Raw genomic sequence first — 26007 nt, 5'->3', positions numbered from 1 at the left:
CAACTCCTGCAGCCAACCAGGTGCCCAACATATTGCTCTGCTTTCCTCTGGGCCACCCCAGCGAGGCTGAGAGTGGGGTCTTGTCATCTGGGCAGCCTAGGGCCTCCATACACACTGCCTAGGTTTGGACTCCAGGGAGGTCACTTCAGTGCTGCTAATGCAGCGGTTTGACTTCATGCCCAAGAGACACCCTCCATTGTCCCTCAAGACAAAACAGATGCCAACAACTGAGAATGGGAATGGTGTAATTCATAGTCCATGTTTTATGTATGTCAGCCAGTATGAGTAATTGTTAATGCAAAAGTCCATCCCACCTGCCTTCAGTTCCTGATCAATATAAAAGGTGTGTAGAGAATAATATTTTTTTGGTTGGTTACTTCGGTGTGTTTGTTTCTTTCCTGCTGTGTGTTTTGTTGTTGTTAATATTAATTGCATTTGTATACCACCTTTTTCTACAGGTTCTCCTCCTCCTCATTTAGTCTCCACAATAACCCTGCGAGGTAGGTTAGTCTGAGAGGCAGTGACTGGCCAAAGGTCACCCAGTGACCTTCCTGGCTAAGTATAGCACTCAGGCTTTTCTTTACATGCTTCACTCAGCAGAATGAACATCTCAAGATCCTGACCTACTGCCTTGGATTGGTAATGATGAATTTTATTCTCACTCAAGATGCTAGGGAATTTAGAACACATGTTTTACAACTAGGTGGACTGGAGGAAGAAGTTAGGTGGCGGCTTGGGACCAAACTGCCTAAAAGTGTGCCTTATCCATTATCAACCAGGTGGAGGGGCAGGATATAAACTCAATAAATAAATCCATCTCAGATCCTACAAGTGGCAGCTAAGGCCTTGGTGGTGTACTAGTGGGGAGTACCCACTTGATATTGTCCTTTTCCATGGTGGTTTCCCATTTGTGAGATGTGTCTATTAAAAAATAGGACACTAAACAGGCATAAGAGCCTAAGAGCCTTGTTTCACTTTCTCAGAAAGAGAGTTTTACAGACAACTGTTGTCAGGTCAGAGCCATTTTTCTTTTATGTTAAGCAAATTGAAATAGACAATATTGTACAATAGAAGCTAGGCCCAGATGACAATGCTGCAACTGTTAATTCCTCTTCTCAAATTGTATTCATAACTGATGTGCATAAGATTGCTCTGCTTACTCAGAAGTAAGATCCGCTGAGACTTACTCCTGGGCAACGGTGTAAGATGGTGGTTGCTACCTTGAGAAAATTGGGTTAACAGAAAATAAAATGGTTACTTTTCAGATAACTGTATGCATGCATCTAAAACTGTGAATTATACCAATTCTGATTGTTCTTGTGTTTTTCATACTGCTCCACATCAAATAAAGAACATTTATTTATGGCAGAAGTACACAAGTTAAAATGAATACCCTGTAAACAAAAACCAGCACAATATTCTGGTTACATATTTACTTTACTGTAAAGGGGGGGAAAAACTGTGACTGAAATTTTCCCAGACATAATTTATGGGCAGCTCAGCTATCCTTCAATGTGACTGCGTCTACCCGTGTTCACTCTCTTTCAAGGAATCTTAAGATCTATTCCAGCTGGAGCAAGCCACTGGTTTTTTTTGCGAGGTCAGTCAAGGATAATTGCTATGTGTAAACAGACATTTATCCTACAGACAGACTGTTATCTAATAGCAAGCTAATACCATATAATGCTTGCATAATAGCCTAGGAAAGATTATGCTAGGAAAAGTCATAGGAGTTCGGAAAGAATCTACCCTGTGAAAAGAAAAGATACCATATTCTTATCAGTACATAAATACTTGTTAACACAAAAAAGTATCAAATCACTTTTTCTTCAAACATTTATTGAGAGCAGCTTTCTAGATTTGTTTGCTTTTGTCTTCACTTTGGATTAGGAACTTGATCTGATAACAATATAATCAAAGCAGAAAACAGCTTCCGTTACTTTAGCTACTTGTATGCTAATACTGCATGGAAGTTTCTCTGAATGAAGAAGCATGCAGTCACATTTTTCTTTAAAAGTGAAATATTAACATAAAGTACCCTCTTCTTGGCATTTTGATAAAAGCTGTAAAAAAAATCATGCGCTGTATTTTTATACTGTAAACAGCACTGTGATCCTACGATGAAGGGTGGTATAGAAATTTAATAAACAACACATATTATTGCTGTTTTTATTTTTTTGTTGTATTGTTGTTGTTCCCATAATCAGAGAATAACAACACAACATATAGTGGGTGTCAATAAATTAAGGTTTATTCAGAGTAGATCTATTTAAAGTAATGAATGTGTTAGGTCTACTTTAAGTAAAAATTGAATAGCACCCAGTGCCTTCAAACCTGAATCCTCCTAAGTAACATATTTCCAATAAAATATACTTCAGCTAGTATTTAGGAATTGGTCAATGAATGACAGTTGTGTAAAATAAATCTGACAAAACTGCATCAACTGTTCCTCAGATTTATTAATGGCTGAATAAAATGTGACTGGGGTATATTTCTTCTCATGGGAACATCTCATGCTACAGCCAACTGTGACTAAGGTACTATAATTTGATGTAGCTGAGACTGCAGTATGTGTCTAGTTTTTTTGAAAACAGTTACATGCTGGCTGATCCATTCACCTAGCTTATCCTCTGGAAAAATGTTAAGGGATTGGGGGGGGGGGGAGGTAAGATCCATTCTGCCACCTGGGTGTGTTACAGGCATGCAAGTCCCGAAGGTGACTGGGTCTTGAAGCAGCATCCCAACATCCCTTAAGTGTATGTCCAAGTGGGGAACACAGAGCTCATCCCTGATTACCCCTGGGATGGATCCTGCCCAATGCCCCAACCACCACAAGAGGGCCCATCTTACCCCTTGCCAAATAAAGGCAGCTATAATTGATCTTAACAAACCAGGTTAAGATCCTGTAGTCAGATGTCATTGCAGAATGCTCAGTTTTCAGCTACAAGAAGTGGAAACTAATTTACTGTAATTTGATAGCTTTAAGAGCATAGCAGGTTACTACATTTTAGAAGCAGTTATATGGCATTATGTAAATTAAACACTTGCTGATACTGCCAGACATGGTTACAGTATATATACTGGTTCATATGACAGTTTGGGTTACATCAAAGGAAGGTTCTGATGCTACTACTATTCAGAATAGTTTGACATCTGCTTATTGCTAAAATGGTAATTCCAGATACTAATCCACAAAGTGCAAATTTGAGAATTTATATGCTTCTAAAACCATTATTTTCTGAAATAATTATGGAAAGGTTAGTCAAGGTCTGTTGGATAGGTCAACTGAGAAGGCCATCTGACAACTCATATGCTGTTAGGTCAGTGAAAGGAAATATATCTTGGGTTGTCAGCAGGTACCGTTTGAAATAAATACTGAGAAACTGAATTAAGGTTTTAACATACCACATGGGCAGAGTGTGATACTATGATACTGAGATGAATTCTGATATTTGCAGAGGAGGGCAGCCAAGATGATAAAGGCTCTGGAAACCAAGTCTTATGAGGAATGCTTGAGGGAGTTGGGTATATTTAGCCTGGAAAAGAGGAGACTGAGAGGAGATATGGTAGCCATCTTCAAATATCTAAAGGGCTGTGGCATGGAAGGTGGAGCAAGCTTGTTTTTTTCCTGCTCTGGAGGCTAGGACCCGAACCGATGGATTCAAGTCAAAAGGAGATTCTTACTAAACATCAAGAAGAAATTTTTGACAGTAAGAGCTATTTGACAATGCAATTCCCTCAGGAGGTTGGATGGCCATCTCTTAGGGATTCTTTAGCTGTGGGGTTGGATTGGATGATTCCTGGGGGAACTTCCAACTCTATGATTAGTGGTGTTTGCCAGTCTGGGGCTGATGGGAGCTGTAAGTAAAAAACATATGGAAGACACCAGGTTGGCAAAGATCAGTAATAAACAGAAGTAATTGGCTCCCTATTTACAAAAAGATACTGTCTCTGTTTACATCATGTGGAGCTACAACAACTATTGCTGTCCCAAGGGACACTGACATCACAACCACTCTTTGTGAATGTCTAAAAGACTAAATATAAACTGTTAATCCTTTAGAGATTGTATGAAATGAAAACCAGGGCACCTCCCACAGGCCACATTGAAGACATATCAGTGTCATGGGGGAAATGGGAACAATCTGATAAATATTTTAAGCACGTGAAGCTGACCTAGGTTGCAGAACAGTGTTAGATGGTGGCTTAAAATTCTTTGTAAATTCTGGAAACAATGGGATCCTCTCATCTGTACAACAACATGCCTAAGCATAGATAAATCCAACTGAATTGGTAGCATCATCTTGCGAAGCACCTTCTCCCTAGCATATTATTTGCATAAAGAAAGCCAGGAGTAGAAAGGTGGTCACACTGGGTACTACCCCAAGAATATATGATGCACATCTCCTTTTCCTCTTGAAGATAATGGTAACTTAATTCTGATACTGACAACATGGATTTTATAAGCCTACTGTGATCAGGAGGGGGGGGGGAATATGACTTCATACAGTTTTATATTTAGTTTCGGTGTGGTGGCTATCAGAATTGAAGCCAGCTAGAGCTCTAGGCAGTCCAAGATGATAACTTAATCTAAATGGGAAATTAAAACAACTTAAAACACAAGGCAGCCAATAATATCTCAAATATTTTATTATAGGTTTGTAAGAGGACATAATCTGAAAACTAAAATTATGTAAAACAGTTTTGCAACAAATAATTTCAAAGAAATCTATTATTTGTCATCTCAGCATTAACATACCCGCAGGTATATATTTTAATATGATTTAATAATGGAAATACTTTGCTTTAAAAATTATTTTGGGATAATCACCATAAACGCATTAAACAGCAATTAAGCTAATGTCACTTTTTGTCCTGGTTTGAAAGTTGCTCCACTGGGCCCTTTCCTCTTTGGATTGCGAAAATTATCGTAGCTAAAAAACAACAATATTAGTGCATTACCACCAGAACTATTCTTTGTAAGAAAAAATATTCAGGTGAAATCTAAAGAAGGCCAAACGCATAAGTAAAACCAGAAATACCTAAGAGGCTTCTTTGGCAAAAACATTTAAAAGCAGCAGTTAACATTTTTATTAGCATTCTTCAACTCCCTCTTCCCCATTCAGGAAAACTAACAAACAATAAACAAATCCATTATAGTTAAATAAGAATTTTAAAGTAATAACAATCAGAGCAAATAACCTATAACTAAGAAAATGTTTAACGTCCACAGAAAACTTTTTTACAACATTTGTTAACAATCACTGGCAAGCTTTGGCAGACTTCTCTTGGAAGCAGAAGCATCTAGCAAGCCAGTGTGGCACAGTGGTTAGAGGGCTGAACTAGGACCTGGGAGATCAGGGTTCAAGTTCCCACTTGGCCATGGAGCTTACTGGGTGACCTTGGGCCAGTCACTGTCTCTCAGTCTAATCTACCTCTCAGGGTTGTTGTGAGGGATAAATGAGGAGAACTGTGTATGCCACCCTAAGCTCCTCAGAGGAAAAAGGTGTGATATAAATGCAATTAATCAACCAATCAGTCAACAGTACAAATTGCTGCCACTACTAAGGGCAACTGAGGGAGATGATAGGCATATTCCTGGATGTCACAATGAGGAATTGGAAGCAGGAGCTGTGAGGCTGGAATCATGCAGCAGCACAGCTGCTGGCAGGTCAACATGACCATGACTTCAACAGTCATCCCTGCTTAAAAAGGGATTTCAAACATTTTACAGTGATAGCAAATGGTGCCCACACTGCTGGAAGATATTTCAAGCAATTTCCCCTCCCTTTTGCAGCCCCACCCTACAAATCTGTTTCAGAGGTTCCTCTAGCACCCCCACCCCCAAGCAGATTTGGGGGGTGAGCAGCCTCCCCTTTCCGCTGATGGAAGTCTTCTGTCAGTGGACAGAACCACACTGGATACAACATTTAGGACCCACAATTGAAAAGGAATTTAAAAGAAATTTCATATGCATTTGATAGAAAATCTCCAGCCATTTTAGACAAGTGCCTATCAGTAATCTGTAAGATAATAAAACTTATGTTTCAGGCTTTGATAGCGCAGCCTCTAGGGCTCCATGTACCAGCTTCTTTCTCATACAATTTCACTGAAACCTCTCGCCACACTACACTTCAGTAAAGTCTTCAGGATGTGTAGACACCTTAAGACAGAAAATGGTATCTGTGTGGCAATAGACAGCAACTGTTCCAGAACACGTGTGAGCATATTTTTAATATTAATAAATAATTTGTGTGATTTCCTTGACACAAGGTACTTACAGTTCAGTAAAATTATTCCAGTCGTCTTGACTAATAGATGGCTTTGTGTTTCCAAGTGCAGTCATCAGGTGAAGCTGAGTAATGCTTAAAGTGTTCTTGCTGGGTACTGATGATGGAGGAGTGACTTCCTCCTGGGAAAAAAATCACATTAAGGGAAAGTACTATAAAAGACTGTATTTCAATCCCTGATATTGACAATGGCCCAGTTTATAAATTGGGGCTAACTTTGATTTGCAGTAACCATAGACTAGAGACCAGACTACAATGTATACACTTATGTATACAGGCAAACTATGATTTAAGCTGTGCTTTTTCTTCCCTGCCTTCCCAATAGGCTATCCTTTCTGCAGGTAAATTGGTATGTGTTGCTTCATTACTATTGTTTGGCAACCCTACGCAGTGTGTGTGGGTGGGTGGGTGGGAGATAGTGAAGTCAAGGAACCTCCAGCACAACTGACTACAGGACAATTATGCAATTATTCTGTCTGCAGAGATCCCCACTCCATGGCATGGTGACCTGAAGAGGAAGTGCAACAAGTGTAATCACGGTTTATCAATCAGAAAATAACACCAAACCAGTTTGCAGAAACCAGGGGCTACCAATCTGGATGTCCTGACTAACCATAGTTAAGGTCTGTAATCTATAGTTTGATGTATGTCTTAACTGAGCCAGGGAATTTGTCTGAATGGTTCAGGATATTCTCTGAGGCAAAACTTTGCAGTAGTTACTATTACTACTTCTACAACAGAACATTTCTAAAGATCAAAAGAATTAACAAAAAAAAGTCTTCCATACCCCGTTTTTGCTTCTGTAGTTGGCCTTGATAGCATTGATTTCAGCCCTGAGTTGCTCTATCTGTTCTTGATTAAGTTCTTGATAACCTTCCTGTAAGGCTGTTCTTAGAATTGGGGGCTGATAGGATACTAAATCCTTCAGAGAGATGCTAGCTAAATCATGATTTATGGAGTTTGGTCCCGAGAAACACTGAGAACTCTGTAGAGACAAGTGGGTGGGTGGGGTAACATAATGCTGTTATTATTATAGTCATCAATTTTGTGGTTACAGTTACTAATATTTCAGTTATGTTTTTCACAACAACAGTTACATTGCCAAAGTTATTTATCAAACAATAGAAACTTTAGGAAGTATTTTGTTGATCAGATAACTTATTAGTAATATGAAAGTTTAAATATGAATATGTTTCATTTCTAAATACTGTGCATTCATAGGGGATTCTCCCTGGATCAATTCTCATGGGGATGACACGTCTTCATTGTTTTCCCAAAAAGAAAAGGACTTGTTGCTGCTTTTGGTCAAGGAAGAATGAGATCTTATTTTAAGTTTATGTTACTCAGAATTTATATCTGTCACCCAGTACTGACATAGATTGAATTAGCACTGTTTTCCCCCAGTTACATTTAGATGCTAAAATGTTTCCTCTGACTTTACAGCATCAATTAAGCAAAAGCAGCCAGCTACCATTTCTGAAGCAGTTCCATTGCCGAGCTCTGATTCATAGGAGCTGCCAAAGTAAAGACGATAGATGTTGGACCTTGGATCTTCTGGAAGCAGCTCACACATCTCAAGAGAAACTAGAGATTGCTCCAAGCCTCCTTCTCCATCTCCAGCAGAATCATCTGATCCACTGCTTTGATTTAAGAAAACCATTGATGATAGACTGAGATCGCTATCTGAGCTAGAACCTATTTCCTGCGGATGGAAATTAACAAAATTAGAATTTCCAACTCCGTAGCACTTCCCTCATTCTGGATGTCTGTGTGGCTCTTTATCTTCTGGTCTTCTGGCAGGGAAGAGCTAGCAGTGTGCTGAAGTTAGCAGTGTGCTCAGGACTGCAATACATCAAGGACCATGGCTCACCATATGAACAAATCAGGACCCTCATCATCTGAGGCCCTTCTTCGTGTGCCTGCCCCACAAGAAGTTTGGGAAGGTGACAACACAAGAATGGGTCTCTTCTGTGGTGGCTCCCTGTTTGTGGAATGCTCTCCTTAGGGAGGCTGATCTGGTGCTTTCATTACATATCTTTAAGCACCAGGCAGAAACATTCTTCTTCTCTTAGGTTTTTCGCTAATTAAACAATCTATGGCCTTTTAAATTGTGGGGGTTATTGTTTTGTTTATTATGTGATTTTTTAAATTGCAAACTGCCCTGTGATCCTCAGTATATAAATTTGCTGTTCAAATAAAAGCAGTCGTAAATCCTTAGGCATGCTAAAATTCAGATCTTTGGATCTCATTGTACAACAATATCACAATCAAATCACTGCACATCACCATAACATTTCTAGGCACCACTCTTGAAAAGCCAAACTACAGTGGTACCTCGGGTTACAAATGCTTCAGGTTACTGACTCGGCTAACCTGGAAGTAGTACCTCAGGTTAAGATCTTTGCCCCAGGATGAGAACAGAAATCGCACAGCAGGTTAAGAACGGACCTCCGGAACAAATTAAATTCTGAACCAGAGGTACCACTGTAATTGGAATATTAAGTATTTTAGTGCCCAGGTTACCAGTTTCAGATTGTGGCCAAGCTACTGGACTTCCTGCACTTTAAGATCTGCTTTGGCATCTTCCCTGGTATGCCCATCCCCTAGATTGCTAAGCTGAGTGGCCACAAGGGAAAGAATCTTCCCATGGACCTGCATCAAATTTCTATGTCTCAGGGTTTCCAGAAGGCCATGAAGAACTATCTTTCTCAACTGGCCTTCCAAGCATGATGGTTTGGTTGAGTTGCATTATTTTTGGCTCTGTTAAAAAATAAATAAATGGAATGTTGATGAGTTTTAGTTTTAAGTCTGAAATGTTATATTACTGTATTTCCTTCGGATATTTGGAATGCAAGTCATTTGGGATTTGTTATTTGTCTGGAAAAGCAGCCTAAAATTATTAGTGAGAAATAATTTTACCATTCAAAAATGTTATGGGTAGCAAACTCTTAATGATTTTTAAGGAAGTACTTTAAATTTCAGTGCACTTACCTGGGGCAAAGTTGAACCAAAATTAGCATGCACGGCCTCCAATTGTGCATTATACAGTAAAGCTTTTAGGTCTGCTCCTGTGAAATGTTCTGTTTTTTCTGCCAAATGCTGAAAATCCACATCATGTGCCAGAGGGAGAGAATGACTCAGTGCTCTTAAAATTTCCAGTCGGGAAGCCTAAGGAAATTAGAAGTAACCCTGTTAATAAAATACTGATTTCTTGCCCTTAGACAGTACTTAATGTTTTGTTTTTCAGTCTTCCGTGTATTTTTCCAATAAGGAAAAGGGCACTGGAGAAGCTAAAACAACATGTGGGAAGGACCCAGTGATGTAAACATTATTTTGAATTTTCTATACATTTTCAAGCATCTCTTCTTAACCATAAGGACTTGCAACTTGGTTTTTATAATAGCACGATGAGGTTCTCTGGAAGCCAGATTCTGTACCCACTACCCCATTCTGATCTTCTTTTTAACACACCTGTAGATCATAGAATACACACACCAATGCCTACAGACGACAGCATCAAAGCTAAGATGAGAAAGGCCTGAGAGAAATCATTAGACTATGCAAGATCATTGCCTTGACATAGAATTCTACCACCACCAATCTAATGAAAAAATAAAAAAGAATCAAACTTGAATCTGTTTCAAAACGACTTCATTTTATGTTCATGGAAACTCAGCCACTGATAGCACGGAACGGACATGAATCCACATAGAAGTGAGTCTTCCTTTCAATATTTGGTACAGTGTTTTGTTTCTTACCTGGTCAGGATGTGGACAGTATAGACACTTATCCAATCGGCCTGGTCTCAACAGAGCAGGGTCAATCAAATCAGGGCGACTAGTGGCCGCTAGTACATAAACTCCTTAGAAAAAGAAACAGACTTTATTAATAAAATGCCACCTTAACCTTTTCCTGGAAGAAACAGAGATTATTTGATCATTACCTTCTAAGCCTTCTACTCCATCTAGTTGAGTCAGCAGTTGATTAACAACACGGTCAGTTACACCAGTGTTATCATGACCTCTTCGAGGAGCAAGGGAATCAAATTCATCAAAGAAAAGTATGCAAGGCTTGGCTGCCTGTGCTCTGCAATAAATTCAACACAATTAGGACAAAAGGAATAAACTGACCCTGCCAAGATTGGACATGTGATATCAGCAAGTCTTGTTATTTCACACCTCCCCAACATACACTTACTAAGCCTGTTTCTTCTCTAGATTACAAATCCAGCATCTATTTTCAGCACTACTTACAAAAACAGAATCTATCAGCAACACCATAAATCTGGATCTAACCTGTTAAATACATCTCGAACTGCTTGTTCACTTGCTCCAATGTATTTGCTGAGCAGTTCTGGTCCCTGTAAAAAAAAAGAGAGAGAAAGAGAAGAGTACTCTCTGTAACCTGAGCTATTTAATTAATCAATACTTATAAAGTAAAGTGTATAAACTGTGGCATAACATACTGTAATAAAGTACTGTTTGGGCTATGGCAATTACAGACTGTTTAAAAACATTACAAAATATAGGTTTCCAAAGGAACATACCTTGAACATGAGACTGGTCCAGTAGTTTCTACTTATGATCTACTCTACTGGGATCACATTAACACTGCTTGTTAAAGAGCGGGCAGGCAGGGGGAAGGGGAGAACAAACACACAGAAGGACAAAAAGGAATTGAAACCCATTAAGTAGTGTGCCCCAAAAAAATCTATGGCAAAAATGAAGCTAGTTTGTTTGGACTTTGTTGATTTGGACTGTAGAAAGTTGGACTGTTTTCTTTAGGCTAAATACCATGGGTCATAATCCAGATATGTTCATATGCCATATTTATGTGTGCATCACAAACACATAAATTTACTAAAACATATGAGAGCTTCTGAAAGACAGGCTGTAGCATTTAATTTTTGTCACCTTAGTGGATTCTGACTTATGGAGCACATCTTTGTATTTTCAGTTACTGCAATAAATCCTGAAAAATCTCACATTCTTACCTTGATGCTGATAAAATTCATTCCACTTTCTCGGGCAACTACACCTGCTAACAAAGTTTTCCCTGTTCCTGGAGCCCCATATAGTAAGATTCCTCTTCTATGTCGTATGGGCAGGTTTGCAAATAATTCTGGATACTGAAAACATATGAAGTCTTTAGAAATTGCATCTGCTTTAGAAAGTATATGATCCCTTAATAACACCTGTTTAAGAACCTCTATGCAGGGTAGCTAAGTGTGAAAAATTGGATTCAGCCTACAGTATGCTGAAGAGGCCAGAGATCATCTTGGAAGTCTCTTAGTGCAGACCGAGGTCATGGATCCTGAGCTTCCATAGACACCACCCACTATGAACCACGCGGCTTTAAATGTGCAATTTATATTGGACTTCCTTTAGAATTGTCTTCTTTTGTAATGTTTAAGATTGTTATTTTTTTGTTAACTTTGCTGTGTTAAATGTGCACTCTGTCACTGACCTCTTTTGTAATGTTTTGTTTGAAACCTTTAAGGTAGTATTTTAATATCCTGTTAATTACGTTGCTTTGAGTGTATACAGTGGTACCTCGGGTTACATACGCTTCAGCTTACAGACTCCGTTAACCCAGAAATAGTGCTTCAGGTTAAGCACTTTGCTTCAGGATGAGAACAGAAATCGTGCTCCAGCGGCAGCAGCGGGAGGCCCCATTAGCTAAAGTAGTGCTTCAGGTTAAGAATAGTTTCAGGTTAAGTACAGACCTCCGGAACGAATTAAGTACTTAAACCTGAGGTACCACTGTACTTGACTTTCTTCAGTAATGTTTTAAATCAGTAATGTTTTATTCTGGATTGTTTTCTTTGATGTGTCAATGTAGATTGTAAATCGCTTTGAGGTTTTTTCCTTTAAAAATATTAAGTGGTATAGAAATGAAATGAATAATAATAATTCATAACCCTAACCCTATTATCATTCATGTAGTTCCAAATTACTATTATGATATGCTCCATAATTTCAATTTTGGCAAAATCCATATCTGTGGTGGAACCAGTGAGTCACCATAACATCTCTATGCTTATTCTGAAATGCGACTAAATGCATCTATATATAGACTAACATTTGCATGAGTGTTTTATCATCCACAGGTGTTGGGTGTTTTTCTGCATTTTCAGGCTTCAGTTTAGTCTGCTGGGGCATGAGCATTACGAAACAGTCCAATAATGATCAAAGAGCCATACATATTATTGCTATAAAGGTAAAGGTACCCCCTGACCATTAGGTCCAGTCACGGACGACACTGGGTTTGCGGCGCTCATCTCACTTTACTGGCTGAGGGAGCCGGCATTTGTCCGCAGACAGTTTTTCTGGGCCATGTGGCCAGCATGACTAAGCTGCTTCTGGTGAAACCAGAGCAGCGCACGGAAATGCCGTTTACCTTCCCGCTGGAGCGGTACCTATTTATCTACTTGCACTTTGACGTGCTTTCAAACTGCTAGGTTGGTAGGAGCTGGGACCGAACAACAGGAGCTCACCCCGTCACGGGTATTCGAACCGCCGACCTTCTGACTGGCAAGCCCTAGGCTCAGTGGTTTAGACCACAGCGCCACCCGCGTCTCTATTTTTCTCTATTATTGATATAGACAAAAACAAAGCACACAGAGTTTTATTTCTGTGGTCCTGTTCATGACTACTTCAAATGCGGTGTGTACACATCCCTACACATATAGTGGTATACCTTCTCTACCTCATATTGACATGTTGGCTATAACAAAAAATATTCTGCGTTCATACAATTCAAAGAATGCCCCATAAAACTGGAATATTTGGCACACATAAAAAGTGTGCATTTTTTCACTATGCCTGATGCAAGGCAGCTGAAGATAAGGAAAATACACCCCTAGCAGCCACCGATGAAGAAGGGTACCATTATTAACCTGGCCTCCTGGGAGCAGCACCACTGCCATGTACCAGAACGTAGTAGGGTGATGCAGGACACCTGATTGGCTTCACTGATTTGCCCATGCTGCCCTGCACTGTCCCTGGGTCTGGCTGTCATGCTGCTTACAGGATGTCAGGTCTGTAGCACCGCTGCTCCCTGCTGGCAACTCCGGATAACTGCCTCCCACACTGTGCATAGTCATTCTAAGCCACCCAGGATTCTTCGTGAAACTTCCTGTCTTAATAACCCTCAGCTGTTGCATCTTCATTCTTTCCTCAGCTCTGTGCAATAAGCATCAGGGATGATCTTCTAGTTTATGCCCTTTAACATACTGTTGCTGAGAAGCTGTACTGTTCTCCTCTCCAGCTTCTGCAAACTTACATATGAATGAGAAATGGCTGTACTATGGGTGCTTATTTGTCCATTTTGGTTGAAGAACCTGTCACCCCTCAAGCCAGAACCATCAAAGGTCTGTGTTCCTACAAACACCTACCAATGGCAGACACAACTGTAAGAGAAAAGTACCTTGGCAGGCAATTGGATTGTATCTATAAGCACTTGCTGTATCTCCTTGAGGCCACCAATTCTATCCCAGCCAAACTCCTGAGGCTTATGGAGGTTAACGTTTCTCAAAGATGTTGGGGTAAAACCTTCTAAAGCTTTTTGGAAGTCTGATGTTGACAGAATCAACTCTGTTAAAATGGATAAACACATTCACTATGATTACACCGAAATAGTACATTATATTATACACAATTTCTTCTGAATACTTCATAAAATTATTATTCATACCTTCTTTTTTACACGTTCCTTTGGTAGAAACACATGAGTGTACAGCACGTTCAACTAACATTGTCAGATCTCTAGCTACAAATCCTTCTGTTTCCTTTGCAATTAGATGGAGATCAAGATTACAAAACTTGTCAATATTGGAGTCAAGTTTATTTTTTATTATGGAATGAAGTATTTCACACCTTTGTCCCTGGGAAAAAAATACAGTAAATTTATTTGTAGCCTAAATTCGAAGAATTGAAGAAAATAAGAAGACTGGCCAAATTCCAAATTAATTAAAATGGACAGATTCTGAAGAAATAATAAAATGCAGATCTGTGCATTCAACATACAGTATCACATTTTATACCGAGATCTTAAACAAAATTACTGGGAATTAGATTGCATGGTTTTAAGATGCTTTGATTAAAACATAGTTTATTGCTTTTACCTGATTTGGAGCCTGGATATGTTGGAAACACTGAAATATGTGAATTCCTTGAGCAGAAATCATGGAAGAATGTAGTGACTGTTCAGATAGGCTTGTGGCAATGAGTGCAATCAAACTGTGCATGGAAATAACTTCTTTTATCATATCTGTCAAAACTAGGAACAGAAATACAAATCAATTCAAACTTCATGGATTGATGGCCATATAATATAAAATAGCAGCTTCCTCTCAATTTTAGTGTTAACAGAAACAGCATCTTCTTTTATTTCAGTGCATTGTCTGTTCCAATAAAGTTCCAGAAGCTTGAAATTTTGTTGGTATCATCTGTTAATAACCTAACAAAGCACATTCCTATACTGTATCCAGAAGTATTACAGCACAAGCATATACTTATCAACTTATAAGTAAGTCCCCTGGAATTTAATAGGTTTACTTCCATATAAATAATTACAGCTTTAATATACAAGAGCAAATCATAACCTTATCCATAACATTGTACCAAATGCTGAATATATTGTTTATAACCTGCAAAGACAGACACACTATGTAGTGTTGTGCTGATTAATAAGAATATGCAAGTGCTGGATTATGCTGTTTCTTTTGGAAACATTCAAAAGCTAAATATCAATATTACTTGGGCCAGGGCACATTCCCAGAGGTGGCTATCCTTTTTAGCCCAGGGACTGCATGGCAGCAGTGGGTGTAGCAAAAAGAACAGCCATGGCCATTGCATACTCTTTCACACACATATCAGAGCATATCTAAAAACAAGCAACAGAGCTTCCCATTCTGCAGTTGATCCGTGCAGATCAAGAGGAGCAGGGAATATGGTTTTCTCCACATTGCGTGGAAAATTCATTTCAAAGTTTAAAATATTGCTAGCTCTCATGAGGATATGAACAACAGATTGTGATCTATTCAGGACCTTGCAAAGGTCAGATGTTTCCACTCACAGGACAGTTAAAGCAAAAACAACTCAGTAATGGTTGGTAAACCATTACCATGAGCAAGTCGAGTACTCTGGACAGCTTCAGGACTGTTCTCATGCTCCGGAGCAAGGGGTACTCCAACTATGTGATCAAGGTCATCTAGCAAAACAACAGATGGTTGTTTCCATCCTGCCTCTAGAAAAACTTCTTCCAGTTTTTTCCGTATGTTTTCTAATCTCTTTCCTGAAAAACAAATATAGTGATTAGAACGACACAGAAGAAAAACGTGCCAACTTCCAATACAATCTATGATTTGGCAAGATTATGGGTGAGAGACTAGCTTGTATATGACATTTTCATTATACCAAGAGGTCTTAAAATTACCCTATTGTGGATCTCCTTTAAGATATTTCCTATCTTCTATCTGCTGAACATATAAGGAAAGCTGATGCAGAATAATATAATTCACTAGTCTGAATCACTCTGCTGCCATAAACTCACAGAATGGTCACAGGCAAGCCATTCTCTCAGCCTCAGACCTCCATCAGCAATATGTGATGAATACACTAGCCTATTTTACATAAATAAATAAAATAAACTGAGTTCAATGGGACTTTTTCCGAGGTAAGTGTGCACAGGACTGCATCTTAATTGACACAAAATGAAGTAGTACAAACATCAGAGACATAATACATAATAATATAAATAAATCACATATTTCAAACTGGGAGGAGGTGGGCAGAAGTTCAAACCTACTGGGTGGCTACAGAGAAGACACATTTTCAATATAGCCCAAACTCTTACCAGTTGTTGCTATGATAAACAAAAACACTAGGAATAGTATTTATTTAATTATATGTGTTAGTTGCTTTTCTCACAAAATGACCCAAAGCAACTTACATTAAAACCAAATCAAGAACTTCCAATAAAAATCTAAAAACAAAGCTGAACAGATAAAACAGATCAGGACTTGCTGATCTCACCCAACTAAAAGGGGCCACAATGCCGCCATTAAGAAAAAAGTATTCACCTGGTGCCCAAAAACAGATAAGGGTGGCGCTAGGCATGTCTCCCTGGGTAGAGCAGACCACAAGCTGGGAGTCACCACTGAAAAGGTCTGATCTAATTAACTTGGTAACTTAACCTTTTAGTTTAATGGTATTCTGAAAATCCTACAAGAAGGGAGACAGTTGTACCCATACCTCTTAAAGCTTTGCAGTCAACTACTTCCACATGGGCATCCAGTCTATCAAATGCTTCTTTGCAGATGGCTTTTGCTAAAGTTGTCTTGCCACTTCCCTGTAAAATAAATTAGGGCTAAAAACTCCTAAAATAATTCCCAGATTGAAAAACTATCAAAGTTTGCTACTATGATTTTCTATTTCTGTAATATTTAACCTGATAGTGTAAAATCATGCAGATTCAATGCAGTCTGTTCAAGTCTTCCAGATCCAATGTTTATTTATAGCCCTTGGAAAAACAAAGCGTGTATGTGTGCATGCACATGCACGTTTTGCTTTCTTCCTCTCTATCTAGGGGTAAGGGGAAAGTGATGCAAGGGTGGAGGGAGAGAAGCATGCAGATGGAGGAATCTCCATGGCACTCTCTCAAAATTCTAAATGTACTCACATGCTCAGAAAGATTGACAACCATTTGAATTGGACTAATGATAAAACCCAGAATTTATTGGGTGCTAAAACAGAGAAATGTAAAAGTTTTACCTTTGCTCCAGTAATCAGGATACCTCCACTGCATAGCCCTGCAGATATGGGAGCTAGCTTTTGAGACAGTGGTCGTTTCAAAAGGCTGTGAGATACATGCTTCAAAGAAGATACTGCTAAATTATCAACTCCTCTGCAATGGAAATGTTAACAGAATTGAGTGCCCTCTCAATGTACTGTAGTCAAATTAAATCGTATAAAATTAAAAGCTTGTCTATTTCAGAGTACTCTCTCTCTCGATTATTTATAGAACTGTAGCCAATGTCCCAGTTGCAATATTTGCTACTGTACTGCACACACTGGTGGCAACTGCAGAATAATGTCAGCCATTAAGTATGTCAAACATTCATTTTGCAAAAAGTTTCCATGTATGTGAAGAAATAATCCTGCATACGACTGCACTATTTGCTGCACCCCATTGTATGTGTGTTCAGATAGACCAACCACACCAGCAAAACCTGTATTAGAGGGCACAGGTGTGCCAAGTACTTGCCCAATTTCTGAGTCATGTAATTAGAACTATGTATGTGTTTAAATATTGGCAGGACTCTAGGGCTAATCTAATGTTCTCTTTAGCTACAACGTTATTGACATCTAAAATGCTTCATATTTATATTACACATTTAATATTTATTTTTGCATAGCTTTTTATTGTTGATTTTTTATTCTAATTTGTGATAGTATTAAAATGTCTCACCCTAAACTGTTCAGACCAAACCATGGAAGAAGCTGCTCACAAGAAGATTGTGCACCACTGCCATTGGCTACTGAGGTCACAGGCTGTATCAGAACCTACACAAAAGAAGGCAGTCATTATTTAGAAGTGAGGGTGCCTTTTTAGAACATGCTGTGTGTGTGTGTGTGTGTGTGTGTGTGTGTGTGTGTGTGTGTAGAGAAATACTGAATACATACTCCAATAAAATTCAGAATGGGATTTTACTGTAAGAAATCACATAGAAGAAACTTGTCTCCCAAGAAGCTCAGGATTGTAGTGGGTTTGTCCTTTGGATAAATAGCCATAAAGAATTTTTTTTAAGTATCTAATTACTACACTACATTTAAAATACCAAGTGATTTTCAGATTTCCTTGTATTCCAAATCCATCCAGACTCTATGGCAGCCTTCCCCAACCCAATACTCTCCAGAAGTTTTGAACTACAACTCCTAGCAATCCCACTCAGCAATCCCAGTCAGTCAAGGGCAGTGGAGCCTGTAGTCCAAAACATCTGGTTGGTTAGTAGAAGCAGGAAAGCTGCTGTACAGTTTTCACTCCATCAATTCTACAATGAAAATTAAAGTTGTCATTACAATATAGAAAACCGGAAATTAGAAAACAATAAACACACTTCAAAAATCAGGAAGTGAGAGAACTACAAGCTTGCTTTGGAAGATGGGGGCAGGTTGCTGCAAAGCCTTTCCTTAATCTTCTTAAGGGAACTTGAATTTATCATCCAATGATGTTCATTGTGACTGAATTTATGCACAGATTATCTTAAGAGTATCCTCTCCTGCAATGCTTCATGTACAATGAGTCAAAAACCAAAACGAATACAAAACATACCCTAATAAACAGAATTGCACTGTTGATTTAATTTAAGTTCTTGGATACCTGAAATAAGTGATATTTACTTGCATATTTGTCTTCTGCAACAAGCTGGGACTCAGGATGTAAGTATTTTTTGCCTTCTCCTCTTCAGAAGTAATGACACTGAGGACAAAGTCCTCCATACCTTTCAAAACATAATGGACACATCAATTTGCTTCTGATACAAAATAGTAAATTTGAATACCTTGTAGATCCTGTATTATACACTGGTAAACCCTAGCTCATGCAAAAGTGTTTCAATGTTTATGTAAGTATTTTTGTGGCTAAAGGCCTTGATCACACTTTGATTCACTGGCAAAGACCCATTTAATGGTTGACCATAGGTGAGAGTATGGATCTTTATTTATTGGGAGCACCTTTATTTAAATACAATAGTTAAGTAACAGACTGAAAAGACAATGCTAAATAACTCATAGTTTTAATTGGTGATTTTTAAAAAAAAAAATCAAATATATTTTCATAACTGGGTAGAAATATATTCACAATCACTGCTGAGGGCAGTTCAGCTTACCATCTTTAAGAGCTAATTGTATATCATTCGTGCCTGCTATTAGCAAGGGAAGTTTGCTATAATCCTCTATCCACAAATTAAAGGCATTTTTTATTTCATCGTCACTGATATCTTTATTCTAAAATGAAGAAAGGATGAGAAGCATTGTTAGTTCAGTAAATATTCCTAACACTTTCACACAACAAACATTTGCTCATTCAAGTATACAAGGGTCAGAAGTGCTAAGAACTGAGGCAAGTCATTATCTGAGGATTTACTAGTGGCCCCAGTTTTATCCAAATTATGATTATCTTCTTTATTATTTCCCAAGGAAAAATCTATACTGAAAAAAGAGTTTAAATATTTAACTAATGTTAAATATTATGTTAAACTATGTTCAAGCTCTTAATTGTATATGCAATAACCATTTTAGTTCACTTGTGACATTACTGCTCCTCAACAGTCTAAATCAGGGGTCAGCAACTTTTTTCAGCTGTGGGCCGGTCCACCATCCCTCAGACCAGGTGGTGGGCCGGACTATATTTTGAAAAAAAAATAAAAATGAACTAATTCGTATGCCCCACAAATAACCCAGAGATGCATTTTAAATAAAAGGACACATTCTACTCATGTAAAAACACAAGGCAGGCCCCACAAATAACCCAGAGATGACACATTCTACTCATGTAAAAACATGCTGATTCCCAGACCGTCCGCGGGCCGGATTTAGAAGGTGATTGGGCCGCTTCCGGCCCCTGGGCCTTAGGTTGCCTACCCCTGGTCTAAATAAACTCTTCATATTCTTATGAAGAACTGGTAACCATAGGTTGATAATGCCTTTGGAATAAATTGTCTCAATAAATAGCATAATGCAATATGAATTTCACCAACTTGTAAAGACACATGGAAGCAGCTTAACAAATAATTACAGCCAAGAATGCAAACTCACTAAAGATTTTTTGGGATACAATCTAATAGATGATGGAATTTTAGGATCCAAGTTCACTGATGTGATTCTGACAGCTGAATGCATTTCTATGTGTAGTCTTTCTCTCAACCCTTCTGGTATCTGAAATAAAGTTAAGGAAAAAAAAAAAGAAATATGAAAGAATAAATGATGAAGACTCTTCTACACATTTCACACTTCAAAGGTATATCCACCAGGGCTGTACTCGAAGTTTGTATAACTTAAGAATGACTTAATTTTTTAAGATTTCAAATGTACCTGAAGATTTCAAATACCCTGACTGTCCATCAAATGTAATTTAAGCCGCCTCAGTTTCAGTTAGTAAGGGAGTATAACGATTTCAATTAAATAAAACAAACCAGACAAGTATATTTTTTAAAAAGAAGAAATGGTTTGAAACTGTATGTTGGGCTCCACCCAGAGTGGCTGGGGCAACCCAGTCAGATGGGTGAGGTACAAATAAATTATGAATTATTATTATTATTATTGTTATTGTATTATTATTATTATTATTATTATTATTATTATTATTATTATTATTATTATTATCAGAATAGATCCTATTGAAGTTAATGGAACTATTATAAGACAACTATTGTGGCTTGGAGATGGTACCACTGTGATCCTGAGGACACTTCTTTATAAATAATCCACTATAATCTGTAGATCTTATTTCTAAGTAACCATTTTAAAAAATGTAATATTAAGCAACGATTTAACATTTGACTTAAAATCTTCTGTAGGCTTCTGAAATTGGACTAACCCAAACTCTTCCGACATGCAGTTGTTCCATGTTGTTATTACATATCATAGCACTCTTTAGATCCTCAAATCCATTCCATATTATTTGTATAATAGATATCTCATTGGATTCTTGACTTTTACTAGGGCCGGATTGCTTTTTGTCGTCTCCATTGATCATCTGTTTTTCTTTCTTTGACATTACATTCTGCTTTGACTCTTGATGCTGCTGTCTTGGAGAGAGCAGTGTAGTGATTTTCCCGTAAGACACTTTAATATTAGCTTCTAAAGCAGGGAATTCTAGATTCCATGGAAATACATGAATGGTGTTGCATTTCTGAAACGTACATGTTGCCAATGTATTTTGCACACTGGGGGGCTGAATCTGGCACACTCTGAAAACAGAATCCATGTGAATCAAGTTTAGCAGCCCATCTTTGGCAGCGTTCAGTTCACCTGTGTCACGAGAAGCCTCCTGTTCTTTGTCAGAAGAGAAAATGTTCCCAATTAAATTCCATATGTTTGGCAGGACACTTGCAGTTAATGACGCCTTTGCATCTGGCTTAGGCTCTTGGACTCCCGTATTTAAATTAGTTTCTTTGGCACATGATTCCTTAGTTGTTGCTCTTGGATCCAACTTGGTTTTAGGAACATCGTCCTGTAAGATGTCACTTTTTGTGGAAGGCAGCATGGTGGAACTTCCTTCATACTGACGTACTTTGGGGCGTATGAAAAGCTCTGTACGAGCTTCCAGTCTCCCGTAAAGAGCAGCAGGTTTTAGAGTAACTGGAATTAAAGAGGGGCAAGTTAATACATATGCCACCTTACAATTATTCCTGCAAAGTTGTAGGAAGACTTGCATGAACACTTACCAATCTGGATATAAATACAAGTGTGTTGTTCAACCCACACTGGGAAGACAGCTTTGGGAAACACTATTCGAATTTGGTCAAGAAGATGGCTTTCAAGTGAGAAAGCATGCAGCTCCTACAATACATTGCAGAATGTTAGAAAACATTTCATATTAGAACTCATTTGTGTTTCATAATGAAATTTGTATACTAAACTGGATCTGAACCATAAGGAAAACAACAAGAGGAAACACTCAGAAAAAAGCATTAGGAGGTGGGGGGAGTGGGAGAGGACAGAAATGAAGAACACCACCCTGTTTAAAAGCATTTGGAGAGCTAAATAATTTAAATTTCTGTATTACCAGGATCTCCCAATCATCGGCTGAGAGGGGTTCCACTTCTACTTGCTGACAGGACAAGACTTGAGAACAGGGCTCGAGGAAGATCTGCCAAACAATAAACCTTTTTGAAAAAATACTCTCAATATATTTACATAAACAATGCAGTGGAGATGGAGTGAGTCATGGAGTTGCTGACAATGGGGATGAACCACAAGCACTTGCATTTAACCAAATTGCATTATAAGTTTTTCACCATTTATTGTTCAGCAGTGTTGCTTGTTCCCCTTGGAAAATCAACAAACCATTTCCCAGCCTTCCTTTAAAAAACAGTTTGCGACTTGGTTCAGGACATTGTCAAATGCTAAAAGGTTGGATAGAAGACACTTTTACATGTTCATGTTCATGAAACAATCAACTCACTAAATATGAACAAATCACCCTGATATAGAACAGCTGTAATTCATGCATGGAAGCAGCTCTCAACATTATATATTTATTGATTAGGTCCTGTAGAAATAAATACCGTATTTTTCACGCTATAGGACACACCTTTTCCCATCCAAAAATGAGGGGGAAATGTGTGTGCGTCCTATGGGGCGAATGCAGGCTTTCGCTGAAGCCTGGAGAGCGAGAGGGGTCGGTGCGCACCGAACCCTCTCGCTCTCCAGGCTTCGCGGACCTCTCTGCAAGCAGCAGGAGCGCTCCCGCTGCTTGCGGAGAGTTGCCTGCATGCCGAAGCCTGCGCGCGCTGAGCTCAGCGCGTCCAGGCTTCGCGGACCTCTCAGCAAGCAGCGGGAGCCAGCGCTGGGCTCCCACGGCTTGCAGAGAGCTGCCTGTTTGGGGGCTGGGGTCGGGGGAAGCTCGGGCCTCCCCCGCTCCAGCCCCGCGCCTGGGGGAAAAATAATTTCCCCCCCTTTATTCCCCCCCCCAAAAAAAACTAGGTGCGCCTTATGGGACGATGCGTCCTATAGGGCGAAAAATACGGTACATGCTGTGCCAGGCAAGGTAAGGGGAATCCCAGACTTTTAGAACCAGGGGTTGTGTACATAAGCTTTCAAACTAGTACTTTCAGTTCTGATAAACTTTTGGCGAGAGAGAAGGCTGATTCCAGTCACTGCTGTTTCCCATCACAGATCATAACTGGCAAAACTAGCAGTACTCTCCATCTGTCATTGAGATCTTTGCACACAGCTGCCTTTGCACAGCTGAATACAAAGAACCTGAAACTGGAGCCTGCATATTTTGCAGATACAAGGAAACAAAAATGTACAAATGAATAGAAGCCATAGAAAAAGAGTCATTTCCAAAGTTACTTGCTCTATAATTTTGTCCCATTTTCAATGTTACCCTAAATGTTAAACACCAGCTCCTGCGATTCAGGTTTGCTGAACCCTTATTTATTTGCAAAAGCTTTACTAAAAAGGATTTTGACATTACTCAGTAGACAGATGGAGACCAATGATTGTGAAATATATTTGCCTAGTTTAATATTCTAGTCGAGGCAAGAAAATAAAAGTCAACATTCCACACCTGTTGTCCATCTTTGATGCCAAGTTTCTCTGCAAGTTGTCTGTTCATTTCTACAACATTTCCAGCATGCTGACCACAATGTCTAGTTTCTGTCCAGCCCAAGAAAACAGGCTGATTGCCCCAAGAAGCTTTCACAGCTTGATCCTGTTAATGCCACAGAAAACAGAAAGATGTCAAATAGCATAGCAGCCCGTAGTACCCATAATTCTTTTTCCAGCTATCTATATGTGAGAGCGCAAATAGCATCAAGAATTATTCAGCAAAGGGAAACTTTATATGACACATTTCTGTACAGAATTCTTATCTACAGGATATTAATCTTGTAGAAAACATACATTATTTTGGAACACTAATGTGATTAGTGTATCTTTTATGTTCGAGCAAATAAGTAAATGCAAGAGCTGTTTGTTTGACAGTGGAACAGACTTCCATGACAGCTGGCGGACTCTCCGTCCTTGGAGATTTTTAAGAGGCTGTATGGCTATCTGTCATGTATGATTTAGTTGAGATTCCTGTATTGCAGGGGGTTGGACTAGATGACCCTCAGGGTACCTTCCAACTGTACAATTCTAGGATAAAAAATTGATTTTTGGGGGATGCTAATGAAATTAGTGCAGTCCTGTGTTTGATTGGATGCATGTGCAGAGCTTTTCTATGAATGGGCTCCCTCATCTACTTCAATTGAGAAAACGACCCATGTGTCCAAAGAGATGTCTACAGTCAGATCCCTTTACTGAAACAAATGGAAGAATTGCTGTGGTTGGTGGAGTTCCATCATGTAGAAATCCCAAATGGTTTTCAGCCCTTATTTCATATGAGCATGTACGTTTTATACAAGGATTCCCAACACCAATATAGTGCAATGGCAAAACAGCTAACAATGTTGCAGCAGGTTAACAGGCAGGTGTTAATGACAAGAGAACATTGTGAAACTGTGCCTTCATCTACAAAGATGTATGTACAGTTCAATTCAGGGATGGGGAACATGAGACACTTTGCCTAATTTTATGCAAGTGGGAGGTCACTGGAGAAAAGAAGGGTGGGTGGGGTGGCAGGAAGAGAGGGAGATAAAATGGACAGAGTGATGGAGTGGGGGAACCCTCTGCAAGTGAACAGTTCAGACCTCTGGCAAGGGTAATATATATGGGGAAGAAAGATGCTACAGAGGCCACTAACAGGCAACAGTGAAGCCTAACAAAGCCATGAACCAACGGTGTACCACTGAAAGTGCATTAGTTACCTATATCTTTTTTTTTTGCTACTATTGATTTTAATAACCTTTTTAACTGTTTTTATTGAGAACATTTATTTAGACACAGAAAGCATATTTTTGTTCCTTTATGAAGCAGAGAAATTCAATAAATTGAGTTTTTATTTAATTTCAATGTCAGTAGTCCATTTCAAGAATATCTGCAAGATGGAATGGAAAATCATTTCACATAATTCTTCTTTGCACTGATGTTAAGATTTTGTTCCACTAGTGTTACCAGGACCCTTACAGAAGAGCACCTCCTAATTTGATGCAGTAGCTGCTGTACCCTATACAGTATAAGGTAAAGGGGGGGGAGGGGATTCAACTCTCGTGCGCATGTCTGTGAAAGAGAGCAACAGTGTCAGATATGGGACACCTGTTCCTTTACGAACTGTGGGAAGCTAAAGAAAGGATGGCAGGTTCTCTCACTCTTAAAAACTGCAGTGGCGACATAATGAGCGTGACATAACAATAACCTTTAATTTTGTATCCTTCTACCTTCTGCCCTGCGAATAAAGTCTCTCACAGGCCCCGTTGTATCCTGAACCCAGTCACCTGAGAACCACACCCCATAGCGCCAAGATGCTGGAGGGCAAAAGAGGATTCCCCCGAGCCCCCCAATCCCCACTGCTGCCATAGCAACGGGACGCCAGGACGCTGGCAAGGCTGACGAGAAAGAAAGGGGGCGACTGAACGTCGCCAGAAGAAGACGAGGAGAGCAAACGTGTGAACGAGACGGCTGCCCACGTTACCATAGCGACGTGACATTGGGGGGGGGGGAAGGTTGGCTGAGGAGATAGAAAAGGCCCTCAGAGAAACGAGCCAGGGCGAATTCCCATGAACCTCTCTGCCCGGATAAAGCCGCCCTCCCCCGCGTTCCTGTACCTGCTGCAGACGGAGGCTGGAAGCCAGCCCAGGCGGCAGGTGCAGGAAGCAGTCCCGGGCGCCACTCAAGGAGACGCTCGCCGTGGCTGCCCCGGGGCCTCCCACCCCCCACATGGCAGGTGCCGGCCCTGCGACCGCGCAGAGCCCCGTGCGGCTCGCGCTAAGGGCCGCAGAACATGTACTTGCTGCTGCCGCCGCTGCTGCTGTTCCTTCCTGCTTCTCGAGCGGCCCACCCTCTTTGCCCGCTCGCTGTGATTGGCTGAAGCGGTTCGGCCCCTT

At 39.6% G+C, this 26007-nt stretch overlaps 1 protein-coding gene across 3 annotated transcripts; it reads right to left on the bottom strand.

Moving 5' to 3' along the window:
- Positions 1–4632: 4632 nt before the first annotated feature.
- PEX1 (peroxisomal biogenesis factor 1) lies at positions 4633–25977 on the bottom strand. 3 transcript variants are annotated; one of them, XM_081931227.1, is made up of 24 exons: positions 25729–25977; positions 23592–23735; positions 22083–22166; positions 21742–21856; positions 20892–21655; positions 20111–20230; positions 19183–19300; positions 18695–18795; positions 17763–17857; positions 17066–17198; positions 16547–16643; positions 15417–15587; positions 14416–14570; positions 13986–14175; positions 13719–13885; positions 11284–11418; positions 10586–10650; positions 10234–10376; positions 10049–10152; positions 9282–9458; positions 7762–7992; positions 7078–7275; positions 6282–6412; positions 4633–4934 (listed from the first exon to the last, which is right to left on the bottom strand). In XM_081931227.1, exons 1-24 carry the CDS (start codon positions 25840–25842, stop codon positions 4853–4855), a joined length of 3834 nt encoding a protein of 1277 aa, XP_081787353.1. In that variant the 5' UTR covers positions 25843–25977; the 3' UTR covers positions 4633–4852. The 3 variants fall into 3 exon arrangements, with proteins under 3 accessions (XP_081787353.1, XP_081787351.1, XP_081787352.1); XM_081931225.1 differs by lacking the exon at positions 25729–25977 and adding an exon at positions 25399–25606; XM_081931226.1 differs by lacking the exon at positions 25729–25977 and adding an exon at positions 25342–25600.
- Positions 25978–26007: the final 30 nt, after the last annotated feature.

Source organism: Podarcis melisellensis, assembly GCF_964234715.1.
Source record: "Podarcis melisellensis genome assembly, chromosome: 12".
Taxonomy (NCBI): domain Eukaryota; kingdom Metazoa; phylum Chordata; class Lepidosauria; order Squamata; family Lacertidae; genus Podarcis; species Podarcis melisellensis.
Note: the sequence above shows the minus strand (reverse complement) of the source record. Positions and strands in the feature narration are given on the sequence as shown.

Bases quoted from the DNA above. Each gene is read 5' to 3' on its own strand.
- PEX1 (XM_081931227.1), bottom strand. From the start codon at position 25,842: ATGTGGGGGGTGGGAGGCCCCGGGGCAGCCACGGCGAGCGTCTCCTTG. The intron at 22,167-23,591 runs GTGTGGAATGTT...ATTGTTTGGCAG, and splicing joins GCATCAAAGATGGACAACAG to ATCTTCCTCGAGCCCTGTTC. The intron at 18,796-19,182 runs GTAAGCTGAACT...ATGTTTTGAAAG, and splicing joins ACAATTAGCTCTTAAAGATG to GTATGGAGGACTTTGTCCTC.